This window comes from Pantherophis guttatus, chromosome 4, assembly GCF_059756535.1.
Source record: "Pantherophis guttatus breed Tessera chromosome 4, ASM5975653v1, whole genome shotgun sequence".
NCBI lineage: Eukaryota > Metazoa > Chordata > Lepidosauria > Squamata > Colubridae > Pantherophis > Pantherophis guttatus.
The window spans coordinates 30,835,657-30,858,704 of NC_142066.1; the positions used below are offsets into that span (position 1 = coordinate 30,835,657).

At 43.1% G+C, this 23,048-nt stretch overlaps 1 protein-coding gene and 1 long non-coding RNA gene across 5 annotated transcripts in view; one reads left to right on the forward strand and one right to left on the reverse strand.

Moving 5' to 3' along the window:
* Positions 1–227: 227 nt before the first annotated feature.
* Positions 228–23,048, reverse strand: part of BCAT2 (branched chain amino acid transaminase 2) — a 28,473-nt gene continuing 5,652 nt past the window's right edge. Inside the window, exons 1-11 of one of the 3 annotated variants that reach the window (XM_060692784.2) lie at positions 21,416–21,434; positions 14,960–15,028; positions 14,589–14,789; positions 12,576–12,686; positions 10,891–11,010; positions 9,079–9,242; positions 7,115–7,257; positions 4,820–4,905; positions 3,068–3,208; positions 2,900–2,974; positions 228–1,065 (exon numbers count right to left, since the gene is read on the reverse strand). In XM_060692784.2, the coding sequence (XP_060548767.1) occupies positions 1,024–1,065; positions 2,900–2,974; positions 3,068–3,208; positions 4,820–4,905; positions 7,115–7,257; positions 9,079–9,242; positions 10,891–11,010; positions 12,576–12,686; positions 14,589–14,699 (993 nt within the window). In that variant the 5' untranslated portion in view covers positions 14,700–14,789; positions 14,960–15,028; positions 21,416–21,434 and the 3' untranslated portion in view covers positions 228–1,023. Of the gene's footprint in view, positions 1,066–2,899; positions 2,975–3,067; positions 3,209–4,819; positions 4,906–7,114; positions 7,258–9,078; positions 9,243–10,890; positions 11,011–12,575; positions 12,687–14,588; positions 14,790–14,889; positions 15,029–21,415; positions 21,435–23,048 lie in introns of those variants that run through there. The other 2 variants (XM_034423252.3, XM_034423253.3) reach the window with 2 other exon arrangements.
* Positions 17,191–23,048, forward strand: part of LOC117669106 (uncharacterized) — a 59,333-nt gene continuing 53,475 nt past the window's right edge. For both annotated transcript variants that reach the window (XR_015734201.1, XR_009622843.2), the window contains exon 1: positions 17,191–17,302. This is a non-coding gene — a long non-coding RNA (uncharacterized LOC117669106). The remainder of the gene's footprint in view (positions 17,303–23,048) is intronic.

Below are 23,048 nucleotides of genomic sequence, written 5' to 3' on the forward strand. Positions count from 1 at the left end.
TTGATAAATAAACAAACTCTCCCAAACTACATTGCTTATAGACTACTGTTTTTAAACCTTAGCAACTTTAAGATGTGTCAACTTCAGCTCCCAAAGTTCCATAGTCACCTATCTGGAGAACTCTGGGAGTTGAAAATCCACTCTTCTTAAAATTGCCCAGGTTGAAAACACTAGAATAGACATTGCTTACTACACAGAACAAGAAAGTCAGAAATGGGTAGCAGGAGCCTTCTCCAAGATGCAGTTTAATTTTGTTTATTTATTAAATTTATATGCCATCCTTCTCACTGTCACATCACTGTTGAATCATTTTCCACCTTAACAAGCCAACCGTGGCTGTAAATTGTAGCTCCATGTTAATTCTGAAGGCTTCTTTTATCTATCCAGCAGATTTAACTTAAAAAGTGAAGAGTCATCCACACGAAACATTTCTGGAAATGTTCAGTTTAAGATATAGGAGCCAAAATTTAAAATTTTGGCCCCATTCATAAAGATACCAAAATGAAAAAAACTTTTATAAGAGTAATATGATTTAGATTACACTTTTTTTTTACATGTGCTTCTACATGAATTCAAGCGACTAATTTTTTTTAAAAAAAATTGGCAATCATGCACATGAAGTATTAGAGCTTTGCGTACACCCCACATTCCTTCTTTTTCTCCCACTCTCTCTCAATATTGCACTTAAAAGCAAAAAGCAGCCGAGTTTTGGAGTGGAGAGAGAGAAGCAGAGCAAGCCACTTGAAGTTCAAAGCTTTGTTTCCATCGCAAAGAGGTTGATCTGGTATTCTTCTGGATCCTGGATCAGGGCAGGCCTTCCTGATGTGGAGTGCTTCGCAGTCATAAAGGGCCTGGATTTATATCAGGGAAACTGTAGTTCTCCCAAACCAGGCAGAAGGTCAGTCAAACCGCTGACAAAACGGAAGGCAAAATTGGAAAAGCTTCAGAACCATGTCATAAATACAACTGTAGTGAAGAGAGTGAAGCTGAACAAGAGCAGGAAAAGTCAAATCTTCACCATCTTCAGCAAATCACCTGGGCCCAGTCACTTGGGGTGCGTCCGTACTGTGAAGGACCAAAAAAAATACAGTCAGAGTTTGTGGTTGTAGCCTCTCAAAATATTAACCAGAAGCAGAGCTAATCCGAATTCCCTTCCCCACCATACACACACCCACTAATTACAAGCAATGATGTGGAAAAGGGGAGATGTTGTCACTTTTTCAGTGCAGACCAAGAACTTCTCCCCCAAGAACTTTGGTTACTGTTGTTGGCATAATTGATCTTCATCCCACTTTTTTATTTATTTTTAAAGGGGTGTGTTTCGGCTACTCATAAAATTGAACTACTGGGTGGGTGTTAATTTACCCCCAGTGTATCTTGAGCAAATTCCTAGAAATGTGGGAGGGAGAAAATTAAGAACTACTATCCCATACAGGTAGTCCTCAACTTAGGACAGGGTTGCTTAGTGATTGTTCAAAGTATGAGAAACTCCTGCAAAGGTGCTGGCATGTACTTATGACCTGGTTCCAAACTTTCAGTGGCCAGTATTCCCCTCACATGACCCACGTTTCAGATGTTTGACAACCAGCCCTCATTATGGCAGGTTATTAGTTTGGTGTATCAGTTAAGGTATCAGGCTAAAATCCAGTAGATGGTGAGTTCTAGTGCCACCTTAGGCATGAAGCGAGCTGGGTAATCTTGGGCCAGTCAATCTCTCTCACCCCTGCAAGCAAAGGAGGTGATGGCAAGCTACTTCTGAAATCTTGCCAAGAAAACTGCAGGAACCTGCCCAGGCAGTCTTCCTCAGGTGTCAACACTGATACAAAGGCACACAACACAAACATTCCATCACAAAGCTATTCTGCCCTCTTGTGGCCCAATCAGGGAAAGATGGGATAAGCAAAATTCTGCTTTCATTTTGAAGTAGGGCCTAAAAATGAAAACTAATCTAGGACTGTGTATCAAAGTAACTTAGTAATTTTAATGTGAACTTATACAGTTTTCTGTTTGTGAATCTGTGTATTGGGATGGGTAACCTAACCTAGCCTTGGGACCCTATTTTAGTGTTTTGATTTGGTATGCACATACCCTGTTTCCCCCAAAATAAGACATCCCCTGATAATAAGCCCAATCGGGCTTTTGAGCTCATGGCAAAAAGGCCAGGGTTCAAAAAAATATTAGACAGGCTCTTATTTTCGGGGAAACACGGTATATCTTAGTACAGATCATAAGATATTTTCTTCCCAATAACAACCACCCTATGAGGATATTTGGGATGAGAGGGGTTGACTGGCTCAAAGTCTCCCAGTGACCTTTGTGGCAGAGAGTGAACTGAAACCTGGGTCTCTTCACTCCTAGTCAAATATTTTATTCACAACACCACACTGCTTGGACAGAAAAACAGATTACTTCATTTGTGTAAGGTACATCCCCAGGATTGTCCCAATCAGATATCAAGTTATGGTACACTTGAAGAATCTAACATCCAGGACAGGAAATTGCTGGTGTTCTTTCATCTCTATGCTTGCTAATCCTGATTCTGCTTATTTCCTGAGCCCCTCAATTTCAGCAATATGGTGCCATTTCTATGTACTTTCTTTTTCTGCCCTAAGAGGCCACAAGGAGCAAAACCAGAGATAGTGTGAGGTCCCTGGAACAGCCCATCCAGCATCCCAAGAATCAGCATGGAAATGTTTTGTTTTTGACAAGAGGATATGAGGAAAAGTAGGCCGCTTTTGCCTTGCCAAGGCTGAAATGCAACAAAATGCTGAAATAGGTACTTTTTCAAATGCAAATCAATGCAGAAACAGGACAGAAATGAATTTAAAACTGGAAACATGAAAAACCAAGCAAACACAACCTGTCAGATCTGTTTTCTGTCTCCCGCTGAGAATTTTACCTGAATATCTGTCAACTCCTTCAGAAACCGTTTTGCAATCTCAGGTCCATTTTCCATTGTGGGGATATGATAATTCTGTGCCAAGAGAGACAGAAACCCAGTTTGTATCAAGAGGAACAAAATAGATGTAGGGAAACCAGAAAGTTGGGAATGTCCCATGATTCTCACCTTGCCCTGGTAGAGAATTCTGTCCACGGGACATACCACACAGGCTGTGCCCGAGCCAAATACCTCCTTCACTCTTTTCTCCTCCAAGCCTTTAATCAGGTCAGACATGGTGATTGTTCTCTCTGAAACCTTGAATTCCCCCTGGGTAGAGACAAACACATTTAAATCTTGCTGTCAGCCATTTTTTAAAATGCAGAAAGATCTAATTTTGAATGAAGGCAAATATGTGTCCCAGGATAATGTTGCAAGATTGAATCTGGGTCGGTCACTGGGATCAGCTTTCGAAAGGAAACAACAGCCAATTGCCAGCCAGCAACATATAAATCAACCACATAAATACGACTCGCAGAACAGCCCACATATTCCATAGGAGAGAAGTTCCCTCAGGATGGGCTCCAGCATGAGTCCGAAATCTTGGAAGAGTGTAAACCTCTGGTCCCAGTGACCAACCCAGATTCGATCTTGTAACTGAATTTTGAGTCCAATCCATCTATTTCAGAACCAGCTCTTGGTTGCACTGCACAGGCATTGCACGCAAAACATCTCAAGAGTCAAGCCATTCTATCTAAAATCTTGGGGATCACTACCAATCAAGGAAGACTAGGGACCAGTGGCCCCTGGAGTCTCCTCATCCCACCACAGCCAATTTGGGTGGCAAGAAGGTTAAGCATTTGTAGTAAAGCTTCCTACCCTGTCAAAAACATTTGAAAATTATCCTGTGAGATCAACAATCAATGTAATACCGTATTTTTCGGAGTATAAGACGTTCGAGACTATAAGACGCACCTACCTTCTTTGGTGAGGAAAACAAGAAAAAGAAATCTGCCTCTGCCTCCCAATAATTTTGCCTCTTGGCAGCAAACATCAAATAGCCTGCTTTACTTTCATTTTCAGCATAGCTTGATTAGCACAAGAAAAAAAAAAATCTGCTCCAACAATTTATCTCCTTGCAGCAAGCAGCAGAGCCTTCCTGCAAAACAGCTGAGAGCAAAGCAGCTGAGAGTCGGGAGACCGATCCAATCAACTTGTGCTAATTTGGCTGTGCTGAAGCTGAAAGGAGCTGTTTCTTCTTGCTGTTTGCTTGCAAGGAGGTAACTGCTGGGAGGCAGAGGCCAAAGGGTGGGGGCCAGTGGGGGGGGGCTACATTCAGTGTATAAGATGCACCTAAATTTTCACCCCCTTTTAGGGGGGGGAAAGGTGCATCTTATACTCCAAAAAATACGGTAGTTATTGTTATTCAATAGCACAAAAAGATCAGGGAAAAAAATCCCATCCCACTAGAAGCACCAACAGAGTGAGGAAGCTTCTGCTACTTTGCAATCAATCTTTTTTTGTATGCTAAAAGTGAAGGGTGCTTTTCAGTTGTACAGTTGCAACCACTGTTTTGACTTGTTTGACCTCCCTGCCCCCACTCCACCTCCTGACATCATCACATCCCATCCTTTGGCCACCTTGGAAAAATGGGGAAATCCCAACCTTACTCTCTTTACAATACTGCTCGTTTGTATGGTCCTAAGTCACCCCACCGAAATGTAGAATGTGAGTCTCTCCTTAACTCAGGTTTTGACATCTACAGCCTTATTTTTATCCAGCCAATTGTTCTCTCTGCTGCTCTCTCAATTAATTATTGAGTGCAAGAATGAATACTAAAAAAGAAATGTTACAAAAGTGTGGGGGGAAGCAGCAGTTTCAATAAGGGACGTGCAACCTCCCCACCAGTGGCAGGTCTACCCCACACTTCTGCATACTCACCCACTTGCGGGCCAAATCCAGAAGGCTGTGTCGTATCACACCAGGTAAAATGATTCCATTAAGTGCAGGGGTGACCAGCTCCATAACTGAAAAGTGGACATTATAGTTACACATTTCCAGGGATGGATGCATGTCATAGCACCAAAATATTTCCGAAACCCCAAAAGATAGAATTAACTGAGGGGAGGGAATGTAATTATAATTAAAAGAGAAAATCATGCCTGTCAGCTTTAGAAAGCTGAATTGCATGGGAACTTAGTCCTATACAGAGTTTATTTATCAATCCGAATGGCACAAAGTTGCCATGGATAAGTTCCACCGGTTTCAATTGTCAATTCTGCACATAACTCTGGATCCAGCCACTAACTATGTTTAATCAGAGAAGAGCAACAAAAAATATACATGTATTATTTTCATAAATGACAATGGGATAATATTTAATATACATTCTGTCAAACTTTCAAGAGATTTAATTTTTGGAACGTATAATACAGCAACATTTGCATTAAGTTTTTATCTTCTTTTTAAATTATTTAAAATTTCAGAACAAGGATACAGATGGATGGATGGATGGATGGGGTGAGAGATGACTGGATAGATAGATAGATAGATAGATAGATAGATAGATAGATAGATAGATGGATGGATGGATGGATGGATGGATGGATGGATGGATGGATGGATGGATAGATAGACAGACAGACAGACAGACAGATAGCTAGAGTGAGCAAGCAAGCAAGCAAGCAAGCACCAAAGATTAAGGAATCTTAACTAACTAATGTGGCCATTTTTCTTGATTAATCAGTTTTTAATCTGCATAAATTTGTATCTGGGAAACAAAATACAAGCACTCCTCGACTTACAATTACAACTGGGGGCAGAATTTCCACTGTTAAGCAACGCAGTTATTAAGTGAGTCATGCCCGATTTTACGATCTTTTTGGCCATGGCTGTTAAGCAAATTACCATGTCATTAAGTGAATCAAGTGGTTGTTAAGTAAACCTGGCTTCTCCCATTGACTTTGCTTGTTGAAAGCCGGCTGGGAAGATCACAAATGGTGTTGACAAGATTCAAGGACACTGCAACTGTTGTAAGTACATGCCGGTTGCAAAGTACCTGAATTCTGATCACATGGCCTGCAATGATTGTAAGGGTGGGCTCCTGCTGTAAGCCACTTTTCCAGTACCGTTGTAATTTCAAATGGCTATAAGTCAAGGATTACCTACAGGACTAAAGGAAAAACTCAAACATATTTTTCCTGATGCCTCTGGGTACTACTTGTATCATGTTAAGAAGTGACACCCTTTTCTCTGTGGTACAAAAAAATAAAGCCACTGGTCCTTTTGAGTAAGTACTTGCATTGAGTACAGTATTAATTTAATAAGTTTTAAAACCCACAAATCCAGAGAATGCATAGCTTGGATGCTAAGATATTTTTAAAGATTCACCAATGTTGCCTTCTCCTCCTTCCTGCAAAGGTGGGTGTCTGCAGGAAAGTGGCAAACGAAAAATACACATCATGACACAAATTTTGCCCTTGCATGCAGTAGCACAATGCAAATATGAAAGGACGGGGAGGTGTGAGGGGGGTTCCTACATTTTGGTGACAACCATTTCATCATTGCACAGGGAATCCTCAGCTTATGACTAAGTCACTAAGAGACTGTTGTTCAAAGTCAGGATGGATCCCTCCCAAAAGGTACTCACGACCCAATTTCAAAGTGACAATGACCACAATACCATCTCTCCAGTCACATGATCACATTTTGGACACTTGGCAATTGGCTCATCTTTACAATGTCCTGCAATCGTACAACCACAATTTTCTACATTTTTTGCTTGTTTCCAGCATTTACTTCTGGTTCCCGGCAAAAAACATCCATTGGGTATAATGGATTCACTTAATAAGCACAGCATTCAGTTAATGAACTGCCATTAAAGATATTGTAAAGTTGGGTCCAGTCACATGGTGACCCACTTAATGACCACAACGAATTACAATTATAATTCCAGGCTCAATTATGGTTGTAAGTTGAGGACTAACTGGTAGTTAGGAACAGATGCCTATGCACGACCCCCAATAAATATATCGAGGAGATGAAGAGAAAAGATTGAACAATTTTGGTTGAAAAACCAAGATAAGTTTTTTTGGGTAAGTGAAGGAATTTCCCTAATGGTAATTTATTTTAGGAATCAGGAATTAATATTTAATCAATACGCTGAATCAGCCTTACCACAGGACCATCAAAGCCCAAACAATGGATCCACCACCGCCCAGAGATAAAATTCCTTACCTCCCTCTTGGTCCTTCCAAAACAAGAAAATATTCATGGTCCCAACTTCAGTGATTTGGTGGTCGTCTCCATAAAGCCACAAAACCTGCTGGCAACCCAGTTTGGCAGCCTCTCTTTGCACGTATATGGTGGGGCCATAGTTGCTAAGGGACGACATAAGAGCAGGACAAGACTCTGATCAGATACAAAAGCATTGATCCGTTGATGAAAATGGATGCAAAGCCAGCCTGAAAGACTAAAAGGGAAAGAGGAAAGGGACAACAGATGGAGGATCAAACGTATCTCCAGTTAAACCAAGGGCCTCTGCCTTGTTGGAAAGAGGCAGTCAAGAGGCTGAAAGAGGCTCCCGGTGGTCTTCCGGGTGTGCTTCAAGGTTTTGGTTACCATCTTTAGAGCGCTCCATGGCTTAGGACCTGGTTACCTACAGGACTGCCTACTACCACCAATAGCCTCCCACCGGCCGGTACACTCCCTTAGAGAGGGGCTCCTCCGGGTGCCATCAGCCAAACCATGTCGACTGGCGGCCCCTAGGGGGAGAGCCTTCTCTGTGGGGGCACCTACTATCTGGAATGAGCTCCCCCCGGAGATATGGAGGATCCCGGATCTACGCACCTTCCGCCGCACTTTGAAGACCTTTTTATTCCACCAGGCGGGCCTGGCCTAATCTTTTCCCTCTTTTCTTTTAATATGCAAATTTTAATCTGTTTTTTAAATGATTGGGGTATTTTAATCTGTCTGGGCCAAATTGTTTAATTCGATTTTATCCTGTTTTTAAATTTTGTATTTATGTATTTTACTGTTTGGCTGTTCACTGCCCTGAGTCCTTCTGGAGTAGGGCAGTATACAAATCAAATAAAGATAAAGATAAAGATAAAGAACAAGGCTTCTCTAAATACCTGGCTGAGTATTCCCAAACTCTTCTCCTCGCCAAAACCTTTCCTCCAGTCAAGACCTGGTTGTGGTTACTCTATTCCTCTGCATTTTGAAAAATGGACCACTGTTTAAGTATTAAAACAGGGGTGGAACATCTATAGACTGCCTGTGGCAACCCTCACTTTTTTTCAGTGTCACCCAAGACCCTATAACAGAATAACTGAGTTGGAAGGGATCTTGGAGGTCTTCTAGTCCAACCCCCTCCTCAGGCAGGAAACCCTATACCATTTTAGACAAATGGTTGTCCAATCTCTTCTTAAAGATTTCCAGTGTTGGAACATTCACAATTTCCAGAGGCAAGTTGTTCCACTAATTAATTGTTTAACTGTCGAGAAATTTCTCCTTAGTTCTAGGTTCCTTCCCTCCTTGCTTAGTTTCCATCCATTATTTCTTGTCCTGCTTTCAGGTGTCTTGGAGAATAGTTTGCTCCCTCTTCTTTGTGGCAGCCCCTGAGATATTGGAAGACTGCTATCATGTCACCCCTAGTCCTTCTTTTCATTAAACTAGATGTACCTAATTCCAGCAACTGTTCTTTATATGTTTTACCCTCCAGTCCACTAATCATCTTTGTTGCTCTATAAAATTTAAATATGTTGGCAAATTGGCAATTTTCAGGGGTGAAAATTTTCCCCTTGGGGAAAAAAAACACAGTTAAAATATAAACTTTATGCTTCTGCTAGGGTTAGGGAAAAGGATGTATTTTGAGTAGGATGCCTATTCCATTTTGACCCCCCCCCACCCAACCTCTCCAGTGTCACCTTAACATAAATTCCTGCAATCCTCAAGGGCTTAAATGAAATTCAAAAAAGTCCAATTCTTGTCTCAAGGAAAATGTCCCATCTCTACAAAACAAATTGGGCTAAAGTAGCCTTGCTCTACCTGTACGCCTTCCAGAACTGTGGATTCAAGACCCGGAATTCCCCAGGCATCGCCAAGAATGTTAGGTGGTGAAATCCAGGTTAGGAAAGTCTGACTTAAAACTGTCCAGTTTCATTCACTCACTTATGTTAAAACAGAAGCCCTAGACTTACCCGCCTAATTTGCAATTGCCAACGCCACCTATCCAGGCACGGACAAACTGGGGATCAGCCAACAGGGAAACGGGATTGAAGCTTCCGGTGGTAAAATAAGGACCCACAGGGCCCAGGATCACAAAGAGCAGTGCGTGGTTGGAAATGGCGACCCCCAAGGAAGGCTGCAAAAGGCAGAAGGGGAAAATGCCACGTAAGAGGCTGATCAGCAAACATGATTAGAATCAGCAGATTTATAAGGTCTGGGAGTTGAGTCATGGCGGCTGAGCTTCTTTTCTTTTTGGTTTGAAATGGCCCTCCTAACCGACTTGCTCAGACTGAAGAAGCTACCTGGATAAACAGCGAAACGTTTCAAACCAAAAAGGAAAGAAGTCCATGACTCCGCTTCCAAGACAACTCTACACGCATGGCTGAGAATCTCCATTGACAGAATTAACAAGGCAGCAACTGGCCAATTTTATCAGCTGCAAAGCTAAGCAAAGCCGGGCCTACTCAGTGACGGAGAGTCAGACCACCAGTTATCCACAGGCCAGAGGGAGAAGTTGCAAACCAATGTGAAAAATTGTACTGGCAAACTATTTCCATGCTCTGGCCAAGAATACTGTGTGAAGCTGATTTCAGCATCTCCAGAAACTGAGCTGGACTCAAAGAAGATTCAACTTTTTTGACACTATTTCTTATATCTCCACTAACTGGATTGACTTACTACTGCCTTGCCCAACATGGTCATAAGTCATAAAATGGATTGACCATGTGACCAATACAATTTTACACCTTTTTTTTTTTTGTGGCAGTCATTAAGCGGCCATTGCAATCATAAAACAGCCACCACAGTCGTTAAGTAAGTGCCGCAGTCATTTGATGAACCAATGGTTTGCTATGGGTGCAGTTTTGCTGAAAAATAGAAGTAAATGCTAGTTTGGGGCAAAATCATCATAAAACATGGTCATGTGACTGCCGGATGCTGCAGATGGATGTGAATGCAGCCCAGTTGCTAAATGCGCAAAGTTCCGTTGGTTACATGACGGGGGGTGAGTGGGGTAGCAACCCTCAGAACTTTGAAACTGGGTCATAAATAGCCCTCTGCTACAGTGGTGAAATCCAATTTTTTTTACTACCAGTTCTGTGGGCATGGCTTGGTGGGCGTGCTGTGGCTTGGTGGGCATGGCAGGGGAAGGATACTGCAAAATCTCCATTCCCACCCCTCAAGGGGAAGGATACTGTAAAATTCCCATTCCCTCCCCACTCCTGGGGGAAGGATATTGCAAAATCTCCATTCCCATCCCACTCGGGGGCCAGCCAGAGGTGATATTTGCTGGTTCTCCGAACTACTCAAAATTTCCGTTACCGGTTTTTCAGAACCTGTCAAAACCTGCTGGATTTGACCCCTGCTCTGATAGGTCCATCATAATTTCAAAAGGTCACAAAGTGACTGGCCGAACGTCAGGAACTATCTGTAAAAACATAGGGCATGTATTTATACATGCTAATCTTGGTTAGTTTTAAGTATAGCTGGCTTCTTTGGCTTACAATGTGCATACCCGGCCTATTTGATGGGTAAATGGAGTACACGGTTAAAATCCATAAAAATGGTTCATTTGGTAAGAACAAAAGTGAGAAATAGGAAATGGAAATGCAAGCCTGATGGTATTATTTCTGAATCTATCTATCACCTTGTTTTGATGAAAAGGGATAAACAAGGAAAGGACAACATTTAGAAATGGCAACCCTGTTTAAATAACTGTTAGGGTTAGATTATGGAAATCCCCAGACATCTGCTGCCTAAAACTTCTAAAATACACTCATACCCACCTCGGTGCCAATAAAGATGGGGCGGATGTAGAGACTGGCTGTGCTGGAGTGTGGGACCCAATCTTGGTCCACCCGAATCAGCTGCCGGATGCATTCAAGCAACTCAGACTGATCAAAAGCCTGCAAGAAGATGAGAACATGATGCTCCTGCTGTTTGTCCTTGCACAGAGAATAAAGGACCGTGTTGGGTACCTTGAAAGAGCCAGCTAGATAGAACAAAGCCCCATCTAGTCTCTAGCATCCCTTCCCCAATGGAATCAAGGAGAACATCTGGGAAACCCAGAAGCAAGACTTGGTGCCTTCTGCTCATACCTCTCCACAGCTTCCATTCAGAAGCATCTGATTCCGAAGGAAACACATACAATAGCACATGTACTAAGAACAATAGCAATAAAACAACCAAATAATTTTAACTAACTTTCTTTTTATATTGGTTTATTTACATGTTTGTTAATTATGATTATAGCTATAACCCATCTCTATTATTAATACACACATTCATAGTCTTTCTTCCTCTAATTTCTACCTCTTGTCTCTAACCACTCATAAAATCTGTTCCATAATATTCTGTGTCTTCTTTATCTTTTATTTTTAGAAGATTTTTAATCTTTTTTATTTTTTTTATCCATTTCAGCATAGCCTAAAATTTTTTGAATTACGTCCTCATCTAGCAGGGTGTTCTCATTTTTCCAGTATTTGGCAAATATAATCCTTGCTGCTATCAGTATATGTAGCACTAAATATGTGGTCCCTTTATCAAAACCCTCTGGCATTATGCCCAACAAATATACTTCTGGTTTCAAATCTATATTTTGTTTAATTACCTTTTCCAGCCAGCTACGTATTTTCTCCCAATATTTTCTTGCCTTAGTACAGGTCCACCACATATGATAGTAAGTAGCAGGACAATGTTTTTCACTCCCTCCTGTAGGATGCTACAAGAAACTTATTTTTCCTTCTACTTCATATTGCCTGCTCTGAATCCAAGAGTCATTCCTCTCATCATCTGATAGGTATCCCCGTTCACAGAAAATATTAAGAGGTGTGGGTGAAAGTTCGTTTCCAGAGCTTGTGGGTTGTTTTCCAAATGTTTCGTTCCCAGGCTAGGTAACATCTTCAGCAGAGTGTAGGGGATCTGCTGAAGATGTTATCTAACCTGGTAACAAAATGTTTGGAAACCAACTCATAAGCTCGGAGAAGGAACCTCCACCCTCATCCTTATACCTGAGCTACAGATATTCACCCCTATTGCATATTAAGAGATGTTAAAAGCACTGGAAGTTGCCTCCTACTAAGCAAATGATGGAGTCATCTTGATTAAAATACGTCTCATACACACGCCACTTCTCCATATTCATCTACCAATTTACCTGGGTGGAAATTATACTGTCAGAAGCCAAATAACAGGAGTACACTAAATTGGGGTCTATTTCAATTGCCTTCCCCCCCCCCCACACACACACACAAGGTTGCAGGGAGAGGCTTCACCCAGTCTTTCTTGAAATATATTGGGAGATTGTCCAAGTATTTTCTGTCCCTGGCTACTTCCTTTTATTGAACTCAGATTGAAATCTTTCAGTTTCAGGGTTCCATAGATGGCCCCAGGGAAAAGGTCATAGTTTAAGAGGAAGCTGATTCTGGATTTAGGGCAAGAGAGAGAACAAGAGGGTGTGCCACATACTCACAGGCAAGCAAGCTCGATGAGAGGATTGTAACATGCGATTCATGTTGAGCATGGGACGAAAAAGCCGGATGCGCTGATCCGAGCCCCGGAAAGCTTTCATTCCTTCAAAAAGCTAGATAAGGAAAGGGGGAAGGGGAGATAGAAAAAGTAAAGTGAATTATGCGGTAGAGATCATCTGCTGATACATGACCTGGGCTTAAACTTTAGCAGGTTAATGAAACAAAATGGCTACCTTATTTTTATGGCTTGATGTAAATATGGGCAATTAACATTTCCCCTACAACCTATTTTGGCAATTCACAGACCTTTGGGACAACCATGATGTGGATGATTGAGAATTTCCATGGACATCCCAGAACTCTCTTTGACCATGCAAACAGAGAACACTGTTCCACTGTGCCTCTTTGATCTCCCAGGAAAAGAAAAACCAATTCCCAGCCCCAATGTAGTCATTTGCCCATTGTCTTCTGTCAGGTTTCTTTCACCCCCAATGTTAAATACTTGGTTTAACATTCCCAGATCACTCTACGATTATTTTCCTCCGTGACACTGAATCACAAATTAGCCAAGCCCACTGTAGCCTAGACCTCAGTTTTCAATCTTTTGTGGATGCTGAGAACAGACAGCAGCCCAGAAAACTAAATGGATATGTCCATTAAGTCATTAAGCTTCATCTCCAAAGATTTTACTCCTATTGATTTATGGAGTGCAGTGAGACTCTCCCTGTTAAACACATGTGTAATCCAAAATTAATGTAACGAAGATACATATCTTCTTCCTGAATTCTAATCATGGTACGACTCATTAGATCCGTTAATCAGTAAAGATTTCTGGGACTTGAATCTTTACTCTGAGTTATCTCATGAATAGCAACTTAACCCAACAATGTAATCTATCTTTTCCCCAATTTGGTAGATTCCAGATGGGCAGGAATACAAAGAGATGTCGATCTCCTGCACCCAGATTAGGGAAGATTAATCTAATCCATTTTAATTTTTTCAAAGATTCCTTTCAATATTTCTCTCCGTGATTGGTTGAACACATCAAGCTAAGCTTGCTGAATTATGTGAATCCAGCTTGGCTGAGCTGGATTCAACCAGGCTGAACTCAAGAGAAGGATCAAATGTGTCATCCATCTTGAGCCCCTTTGGTATGTCCACAAGAGAAAAAGGTGTGGTAAGCCCACACCTTGAATTCCATTGACTTTTATCTACCGCTAATTTGCTTTGATAGTAGTTCAGATTCTTGTAGAGATCATTAGCATACAATAAACCTATATTCATTTGAACTGCCTGGATTCCTGATTTCCTATACCAAGCTCATGGTATAGTGAAGAGGTATCAAACCCGATCGCATTGTGATATCGTGACATATCAGGCCATATTGCGATGTATCTGGATGTTTTTTGCCTTTGCAGAGCCAGTGGGTGGGTGTGGCCTGTGCAGAGCCAGTGGGGACTGTATCTGGCCCATGGCCCACTAGTTTGACAGGCCTGGTATAGTGCATGTATGATCAAAACCTGGAATGGTTTGCCCACCGGGCTTAGGACAGCCCCCGACCTCCTCTCCTTCCTCCGCAAACTGAAGATGTGGCTTTTTCATCAAATGGACTGACCCGTCTAGGGGCTTTTACATTATAATAATTTTAATTAATTTTAACTGGATTTTAATCTACATTTAAATTTAAATTGTTGAATTTTATTCTTTGTAAGCTGCCCTGAGTCCTTCAGGAGAAGGGCGGCATATAAATTGCATTAATTAATTAAAAAAAAACCAACTATGGTTTGATAACCCATAGCCTAGATATGAGGACCATCTCTAATCTGTCATATTCCCAATTCTTCCTTTGAACCTGTGACTTTCCTCATCTATCACTCACCTGGGCTCCATCCGCCCTTCATCATCTCCCTGATGTCTATCATACATCAAGTCCTGACATAAAAACCCTTTCCAGCAAAGCAGCAGAAGAATGGAGGGTATATATATCTGTAACTCTTTAGAATGGAAACCATTACCTCCACTGAGTAATGCAGGGCTGAAGAGGCTGGGTGAAGAGAGAGATTCTGGAAAGGTTTGATGTGTGGTTTTCCCCAGCCATTTTCTTTGCTCCACTCCACAGTGAGCATATGGTCCGTGAAATTTTTCCCAAAGATCAGTTTGCTAGAATCTGGTTTGGGCTTTAGATGTTTGTTCAATTCAATCTGGAGATCTGAGGCCTGGAAGAAATGCAGGTTCATTGACTTGACTTTTCCCCCCCTCAATGTCAAATTAAAAATTGAAAGTTACCCCAAACATGTGGATTTATATTCTACCCACCTCTCCCCAACATGGAACAGATTCCCTTCATTGGGATGTGATGTGATGTGATGGGGTGAAATTTTCTCACCTTGAACGTAGTACTGAAAAATCTCTGAGGAGCAAGAAGTAGAAAATTTCCAGTTTTTCCTCTCAAAACCTAGAAGGAAATGGGGGGGAGGGGAAATACAAATCTGAATGAATATCTGCCCCCGGAATAGGGAAGCGGTCCTGCAAATATCCTTTTCTAAATTGCATGACTTAAACAGCTGTGCCTGAAAAATCTCTAAAGCAGATGTGCAGGTGTACTTCTTGCTTTGTTTGTCAATTACCCTGGAGCTTTCCCCATTTTAGGGGAAGAACCATAGTAAAAACTAAGCACATGCTTTGTTGCGTGCAAGTGACCCTCAGACTGAAATCTCCTTCTGGTTAAATTCATCTCAAACAGTTGGCTGGGAAAGACTGTTTTGTCCCCAGTATCTCTGGAGAAGAAACATGTAGTTATTCAGGATGGGCACAGTGAGCAGATGGTCCACAGGCTAAATTAAGCCAGAACATTTAACAAAATGGCTAATCGTTAATGCTGTTTTCCAACCCACGAACAAGCATTTGTGTTCCCAGTTCTAATTTCAAAAGACTGTGATTAGTTTTAGAGAGCTGCTAGAGGAAAATGCCAATAGGCTGACAAGAAAACAATAAGCAAATTGCTTCATTTGGTTTTCATCGATTCTCACCATGGATACTAAAGATCTGGGTTTTATTTTTAAGTTTCAACTTCTTTATGGCTTGTGATTAATTAAAAAGGTCAACTAAATTAAGGGCAATTACATGTAGTCCTATTCCTCCTTTTTGTTAACTGTTAGAGTCTGCTGAAAACTGCTGAAAACTGACAAGATGTGTTCCTGCCATTTTGAGGCAGGAAATATGTGAAAACCATAGTATAGATCAGGGATGTCAAACTTGATTTTATTGAGGGCCGCATCAGGGTTGTGTTTGACCTTGGGGGACCGGGGTGGGCATGGCCAGCTCAACATCACTAGTGTCAGGGGCACCTATGGTGGCCCAAGTGCTTTGCTAGCAAAAATGGGCTTCCGAGTTCCGTTTTTGGCTACAATGGCCTCCTGCAACCCTCTGCCAGTGAAAATGGAACCCTCGCAAGCTCCATTTTCACTGGCAAAGGCACTGCGGGCCAGTCTTTTGCTGTTTCCAGGGCGGCCCCATGGACCGTATCTAAGCATCCCATGGGCCGTATCTGGCCCCCAGGCCTTGAGTTTGATACCCCTGGTATAGATCCTAAAACAGTCAAATCATGGTTTAAAAGCACCCAAACAAACAAACAAAAACCTTAAAAGCACTAGTCCCACTTATTTTCTACAATTTCAAATATAGCTCTTGGTAACCTATTTTTCCCTCCCTGGACTTCAAACTTGAGTGTCTTTCTACAGTTAAGTATATGGTCCACAACATTTATTGTGTACTAATTTGTTGTGTACTAAACATCTGGTGTACTAATTTAGTAGTCAACAGGCCATTGATCTCGTGCAGAAATCTTCCGTGTTCAGATCAATCTCACCAAACCAGGTTTGGCGCGCAAGCCCTATGATTTTATGATTCTGTGACTAGAACTCACAGACTCCTGGTTTTTAGCCTGGTGCCTTAACCACTAGACCAAACTGGTCTTCTCATTCACAGATGTTTCATCCAGGATGATGAAAGGAGCAAGGGGGCTACAGGTTCCACACCTCTAGCATAAGACTCTTGCAAAAATCTTAGAAAGCGCTATGACTATTACCTAATTTTCTATATCTCCATCTAAAAAGACCGGCAGAAATAGAAGATATTCTCCCCAGCAAGGCATCAGGAGGGTAACAATATAAAAATTCAGTACCAAGAGTCTCAGTGACACAATTACCTTCCTGCAGCATGACTTGTTCAGCTAAAATCTCTGCACTGATATAAGCAAAGACCCAACATTCTTAAGCAAACAACTTCAGTTAATATGTAATCCACAAAGATAAACAGGATGATTGGAAAGCAGTAGGTGACATCCCATTCTGGTTGTGTTGTGGGAAGGGGAGTTCTGTATTATTTGTCCTGCCTGGGCTAAGATGGCAACCAGAGGCACAGTTTTTGGAAGAATAGCCTTTGCCAGTTTTCACTGGCAAGGCCCATGCACAAAGGGGGCAATTGACAAGGCAGGCGTGGGAAACATATTTCTGCAGAGATGAGTTTCTGCCAATCAGACGCTGGAGCAGATCCCCCCCCCTCCCCGCTTTCAATCTGGACTGAACTTCAACCCTGTTGAATCACAACTGACAAGAGCCTGGATGCAAACTACATCAGAAGGAAGAGGCTGCCATGACTAGAACGTTCTCTACGGAAAAATAAAACTGCAGCTCTCACTGGTGATGAAAACAAGGAAAATGAAAACAAGGTAAGTCTGCATGAATCTGGGAAGCAAAATCATTACCTTTTCTCACCCCATCTGTCCTGTCCTGCCTCGATGGGGAATTGTGCAATTTGTTAGAAACCGAGAAAGCAAAGAGAAGTTCAGTGCTTATGCGGAGAAAATAAAAAACAGTGCAGGTAAAAAATGCTGCGGTGAATTCCTAACAGTAATTAGGATTAATTAGGATTAGTTAACAGTAATTAGAGATTAAAGGAGTTCCCAAAGTGGCTAAACTGATTGGAAATTCTGGGAGAAATTGTTCCAGTTCATCTAGAGATTATTTCATTGGAGCAGAAGGTATTCAAGGTTTAAAATAAACTTTAAAGTATAAAGGGAGATGATTTCCACCACTACCTCTCCTGAGTTCCAGAAGAGATGCAAAGATAGGATTTATACCTTGCACCTCTGTTTCTCACCCTTGGCCACTTGAAGATGTGTGGACTTCAACTCCCAGAATTCCCTAGTCAGTCTTGCCACTCTGGGAACTCCTTGCTTCCTGGGGAATTCTGGGAGTTGAGCAGGGATAGGCTGCTGGGGGTTCGCAGGGGTTTGGGAGAACCTCTAGCTAAGTCTCTGTGCAGTTCAGAGAACCCCCAAATCCCACTCCTGGCCTTGCCCCGCCAACCCCTCCCAGGAGTCCCCACGCAGCCCATTTTGGATGCAGGTATGTGCAGGGCGCATGCAGAGGCTCAGGGAGGGTGAAAAACAGGTCTACTGGAAGTCCCAGAGGGCCCCTGGAGCCTGGGGAGGCCATTTTCGCCCTCCCGGAGGCTCAAGGAAAGACTCCAGAGCTCAGGGAGGGCAAAAACACCACACACACACACACCATGGTGCAGGAGGCTGACTAGGCCACACCCACCATGGCCACGCCCACCCAGCAACAGGGCAGAGAACCCCTTGCTAAAATTTTTGAAGCCAACCCCTGGAGTTGAGTTCACACATCTTCAAGTGGCCAAGGTTGAGAAACACTGTCTTACACTAAGCTATGCTTTAACAGTTAACAAGCCACAACTCGATGAGTTCACACATCACACGATGTTGTAAATGACAAACTATGGCTTAGAGATCATAATAGCCGTATGGACAAAGCATACGAAGACAATGTCACACAGTTCACATGATGGCTGAGGGTAGTTATGTGACCCTCAACCAAAGATACCATGATGCCTCAATTAAACTGCTAAACAAAAAATGTATTAAAGCTAACCTGGATTTTGACTGAATGCATTTAACAGAGTAACAGAATTGGAAGGGACCTTGGAGGTCCTCTAGTCCAGCCCCCCCCCCCCGCCCTGCTCAAGTAGGAGACCCTATATACCATTCCAGACAATTGGCTGTCCAGTCTATTCTAAAAAGTCTCCAGTGACAGGGCATCCACAACTTCTGAAAGCAAGTTCTGTCTGTGATTGATTATGATGGATAAGCTGAAAGCAGCTGACCCAAGTTTATCTATTCAGTTTCCTTGAAAAGCAGGGATTTCAGCTCTGATCTCCCACCCTTGGTGAGTAAAGTCCAATCTTCTACTGAGGTTAGGTTGGCCTGCAGTTTTGAATGTCTGCCAGAGAAACTACAAAGCTGGAGTAACAACTTTCAGGGCTGAAGTTCAATCCTGAGATTTTTAAAAAGATCGCGAGGACGAGGGGGAGTGTGGGGGAATCTGCTTCCCTTCTCAAAGGAAAGGCCACAGCCTTGCTTACCTCCCAGGATTGTTGTTGTGGAGGAAAAAAATGGGGGGAAAAGAAATCACATTGCCTTAAAAGCAGGGAAAGCTGGATAAACTCAAATAAACAGACACACTGAGAGGCATTAAGAGCACCGAAGCGAGGCAAGAACAGCTGAGAAGCCACAATACCATTACAGAGCCTGATAGTACAGTGGACTAAAGCACTGTTATTAACATCTGCTGCTTGCAATTACTGCAAGTTCAAATCTCACCAGGCTCAAGGTTGACTCAGCCGTCCATCCTTTCAAAGGTAGGTGAAATGAGGACCCAGATTGTGGGGGCAATAAGCTGACTTTGTATAAATATACAAAAGTATGAAGGCTATTGCTAAACGCATTGTAAGCCGCCCTGAGTCTCCGGAGAATGGCAGCATATAAATTAAAAAGCAAAAAAAAAAAAAAGCAAAAAATTATTCCATGTCACAACTGGATCACCCCTAAGAGAGAGAGAGAGAGAGAGAGAGAGAGAGAGAGAGAGAATTTGCTTAATGATTAAAGCACCAGGCTTGAAAGCAAGAGATTGCAAGTTCAAGTCATGCCTTAACCATGAAAGCCATCTCATCTCACAGAGTTGTTGTTGCGGGGAAAATAGAAGGAGAAAGGCATGTTAAATATATTCTCTGCCCTGAGTTATAAATCAATCAATCAATAAGGCAGCTGAACTTAAAGAACCTTTCCCCTGGAGCCTCCCTAAACTTCTCTGGATCTACTAACCTCTGGATCAATCAATCATCAGCTCAACAGGGATTTCAAAGGTTGGCAAATTGGTTTGTAAAGAGAGTTTCTCCCTGCTTTCTTGCCTAAGCCTTTTCAACCTGGAGATGCCACTGGACATTCCTTGGGCAAAACAAGTATTTAAATCTCTGAGTTTTCCATGACAGGTTATGGTTTGAAATCAGGTGGAAGAGAAGGACATGGAAACCCTTATTTTTTAAGTTAAGTTGTAATTCTAAGATTTTATATTCATATAATTCTCTACTTTTACTGCAGGGTATATATCCTATGTGATATTTTCAGTTACATTGGCCACCAGGAGGCACTACGTTTCCTATTATGGGTGACACCTAGTAAGGATGAAAGTGGTGTATGCCAGTGGTAGGATTCAAAATGTTTTTATTAGCGGTGGGTGTCGCTTGGTGAGTGTGGCATGGCATGGCATGGTTTGGTAGGCATGGCAGGGGAAGGATACTGTAAAGTCTCCATTCCCTCCCTACACCAGGGGAAGGTTACTGCAAAATTCCCATTTCCTCCCAATCAGCTGGGACTCGGGAGGCAGAGAATAGATTGGGGTGGGGCCAGTCAGAGGTGGTATTTACCGGTTTTCCGAACTACTCAAAATTTCCACTACCGGTTCTCCAGAACTGGTCAGAACCTGCTGAATACCACCTCCTGGTGGCCAATGAACAGTATTTCTCAACTTGCAACAGTTTGTTTAGTGACCGTTCAAAGTTACAACAGGACTGAAAAATGCAACTTATGACTGTTTTTCAGAGTTACGACGTTTGCAGCATCCCCATGATCAAAATTCAGACGCTTGGCAACTGGTTCATATTTATGACCGTTGCTGTGTCCCAAGATCATGTGATCATGACCTTCTGCAACCTTCTGACAAGCAAAGTCAGATTCATTTAACAACCAGGCTATTGACTTCTTAACCAGTAGTCTCGCCTGGACTACTGCAACGCTCTCTACATGGGGCTCCCCTTGAAGGGCATCCGGAGGCTCCAACTGGTCCAGAATGCGGCCGCACGGGTAGTTACGGGAGCTGCTTGGTGCTCCCATACAACACCTCTCCTGCGTGAGCTGCACTGGCTCCCAGTGGTCTTCCGGGTGCGCTTCAAGGTGTTGGTTATCACCTTTAAAGCGCTCCATGGCATAGGACCTAGATATCTTCGAGACCGCCTGCTGCTACCGACGGCCTCCCATCGACCTGTGCGCTCCCACAGAGAGGGCCTCCTCGGGGTGCCATCAGCCAAACAATGTAGGCTGGTGACCCCCAGGGAGAGGGCTTTCTCTGTGGGGGCACCTACCCTCTGGAATCAGCTGCCCCCAGAGATAAGGAGAATCCAAGACCTCGGTGCCTTCCGCCGTGCCCTTAAAACCTTCTTTTTCCAGCAAGCCGGGCTGGCCTAAGATTTTTTAAAATGTTTTTAATTGTTTTGTCATTGCTTTTAATTATGGGGCCAAATATATATATATCTCTTTTTAATTGTATTTTAAGGTTTGTAGTTTATGTTTTTACTTTGGCTGTACACCGCCCTGAGTCCTCAGGGAGAAGAGCAGTATATAAATTTGATATAAAATAAATAAATAAAAACCACAATGATTCACTTAACAGCTGTGGCAAGAAAGGTTTTAAAAGAGAGCAAAACTCACTTAACAAGTATCTCACTTAATAACAGAAACGTTGGGCTCAATGGTGGTCGTAAGTTGAGGACTACCTGTAATTGCAAGCAATAAGAGTTTTATGTACATTGTGCAACAGATATCCAACAATGGATGGAAAGCATTTCTCCATTAAAATGAGTGATTGTAAAGCTCTTTTTTAAAATGTTGCAACACGACATCTTGGACTTCCAAAGGTTGAGTACTCTCAAAAGATCCCCTTTGGATAGTGAGATAGAAGGCATATAAATTTAATACTATACGTATCTGGATCCGTTCCAGTCGGGCTTCAGGCCCGGGTATAGCACGGAAACGGCATTGGTCACATTGGTAGATGATCTTTGGAGGGCTCGGGACAGGGGGTGCTCCTCTGTCCTGGTCCTGTTAGATCTCTCAGCGGCTTTTGATACCATCGACCATGGTATCATGCTGCACCGGTTGGAAGAGTTAGGGGTGGGAGGCACCGTGTTGCGGTGGTTCTCCTCCTTTCTCTCTGACCGGTCACAGTCTGTGTTAACAGGGGGGCAAAGGTCAACCCCAAGGCCCCTCATATGTGGGGTGCCGCAAGGGTCGGTCCTCTCGCCCCTCCTGTTCAACATTTATGTGAAGCCGCTGGGCGAGATCATCCATGGTTTCGGGGTGAAGTACCACCAGTACGCTGATGACACCCAGCTGTACATGTCCATCCCGGACCACCCCAACGATGTCCTTGAAGTGATGTCCCGGTGCCTGGAGGCCCTGCGGATCTGGATGGGGAGGAATAGGCTCAGGCTCAACCCATCCAAGACTGAGTGGCTATGGTTTCTGACGTCCCGATATAGTCAGTTAGCGCCATCACTGACTATTGGGGGCGAATCAGTGGCCCCCACGGAGAGGACGCGCAACTTGGGCGTCCTCCTGGATTCACGGCTGTCTTTAGAAGAGCATTTGACGGCCGTGACTGGGAGGATTTTTCATCAGGTCCGCCTGATTCGCCAGTTGCGTCCCTTTCTGGATTGGGACTCCCTATGCACAGTCACTCATGCCCTCGTCACCTCCCGCCTGGACTATTGTAACGCTCTCTACATGGGGCTCCCCTTGAGGAGCACCTGGAGGCTCCAACTAGTGCAGAGTGCGGCCGCGCGGGTGGTAATGGGAGCAACATGGCGTTCCCATGTAACACCTCTCCTGCGCGAGCTGCACTGGCTCCTGGTGGTCTTCTGGGTGCGCTTCAAGGTTTTGGTTACCACCTTTAGAGCGCTCCATGGCTTAGGACCTGGTTATCTACGGGACCGCCTACTACCACAAACAGCCTCCCACCGGCCGGTACACTCTCATAGAGAGGGGCTCCTCCGGGTGCCGTTGGCCAAACAATGTCGACTGGCGGCCCCTAGAGGGAGAGCCTTTTCTGTGGGGGCACCTACTATCTGGAACAAGCTCCCCCCGGAGATACGGAGGATCCCGGATCTGCGCACCTTCTTGAGACCTTTTTATTTCACCAGGCAGGCCTGGCCTAATCTTTTCCCTCTTTTAATTACACATATTTTAATTGATTTTTTTAAATGATTGGGGTTTTAATATATTTGGGCCAAATTTGTTTAATTCGATTTTACTTTGTTTTTAAATTTTGTATCTATGTTTTTTA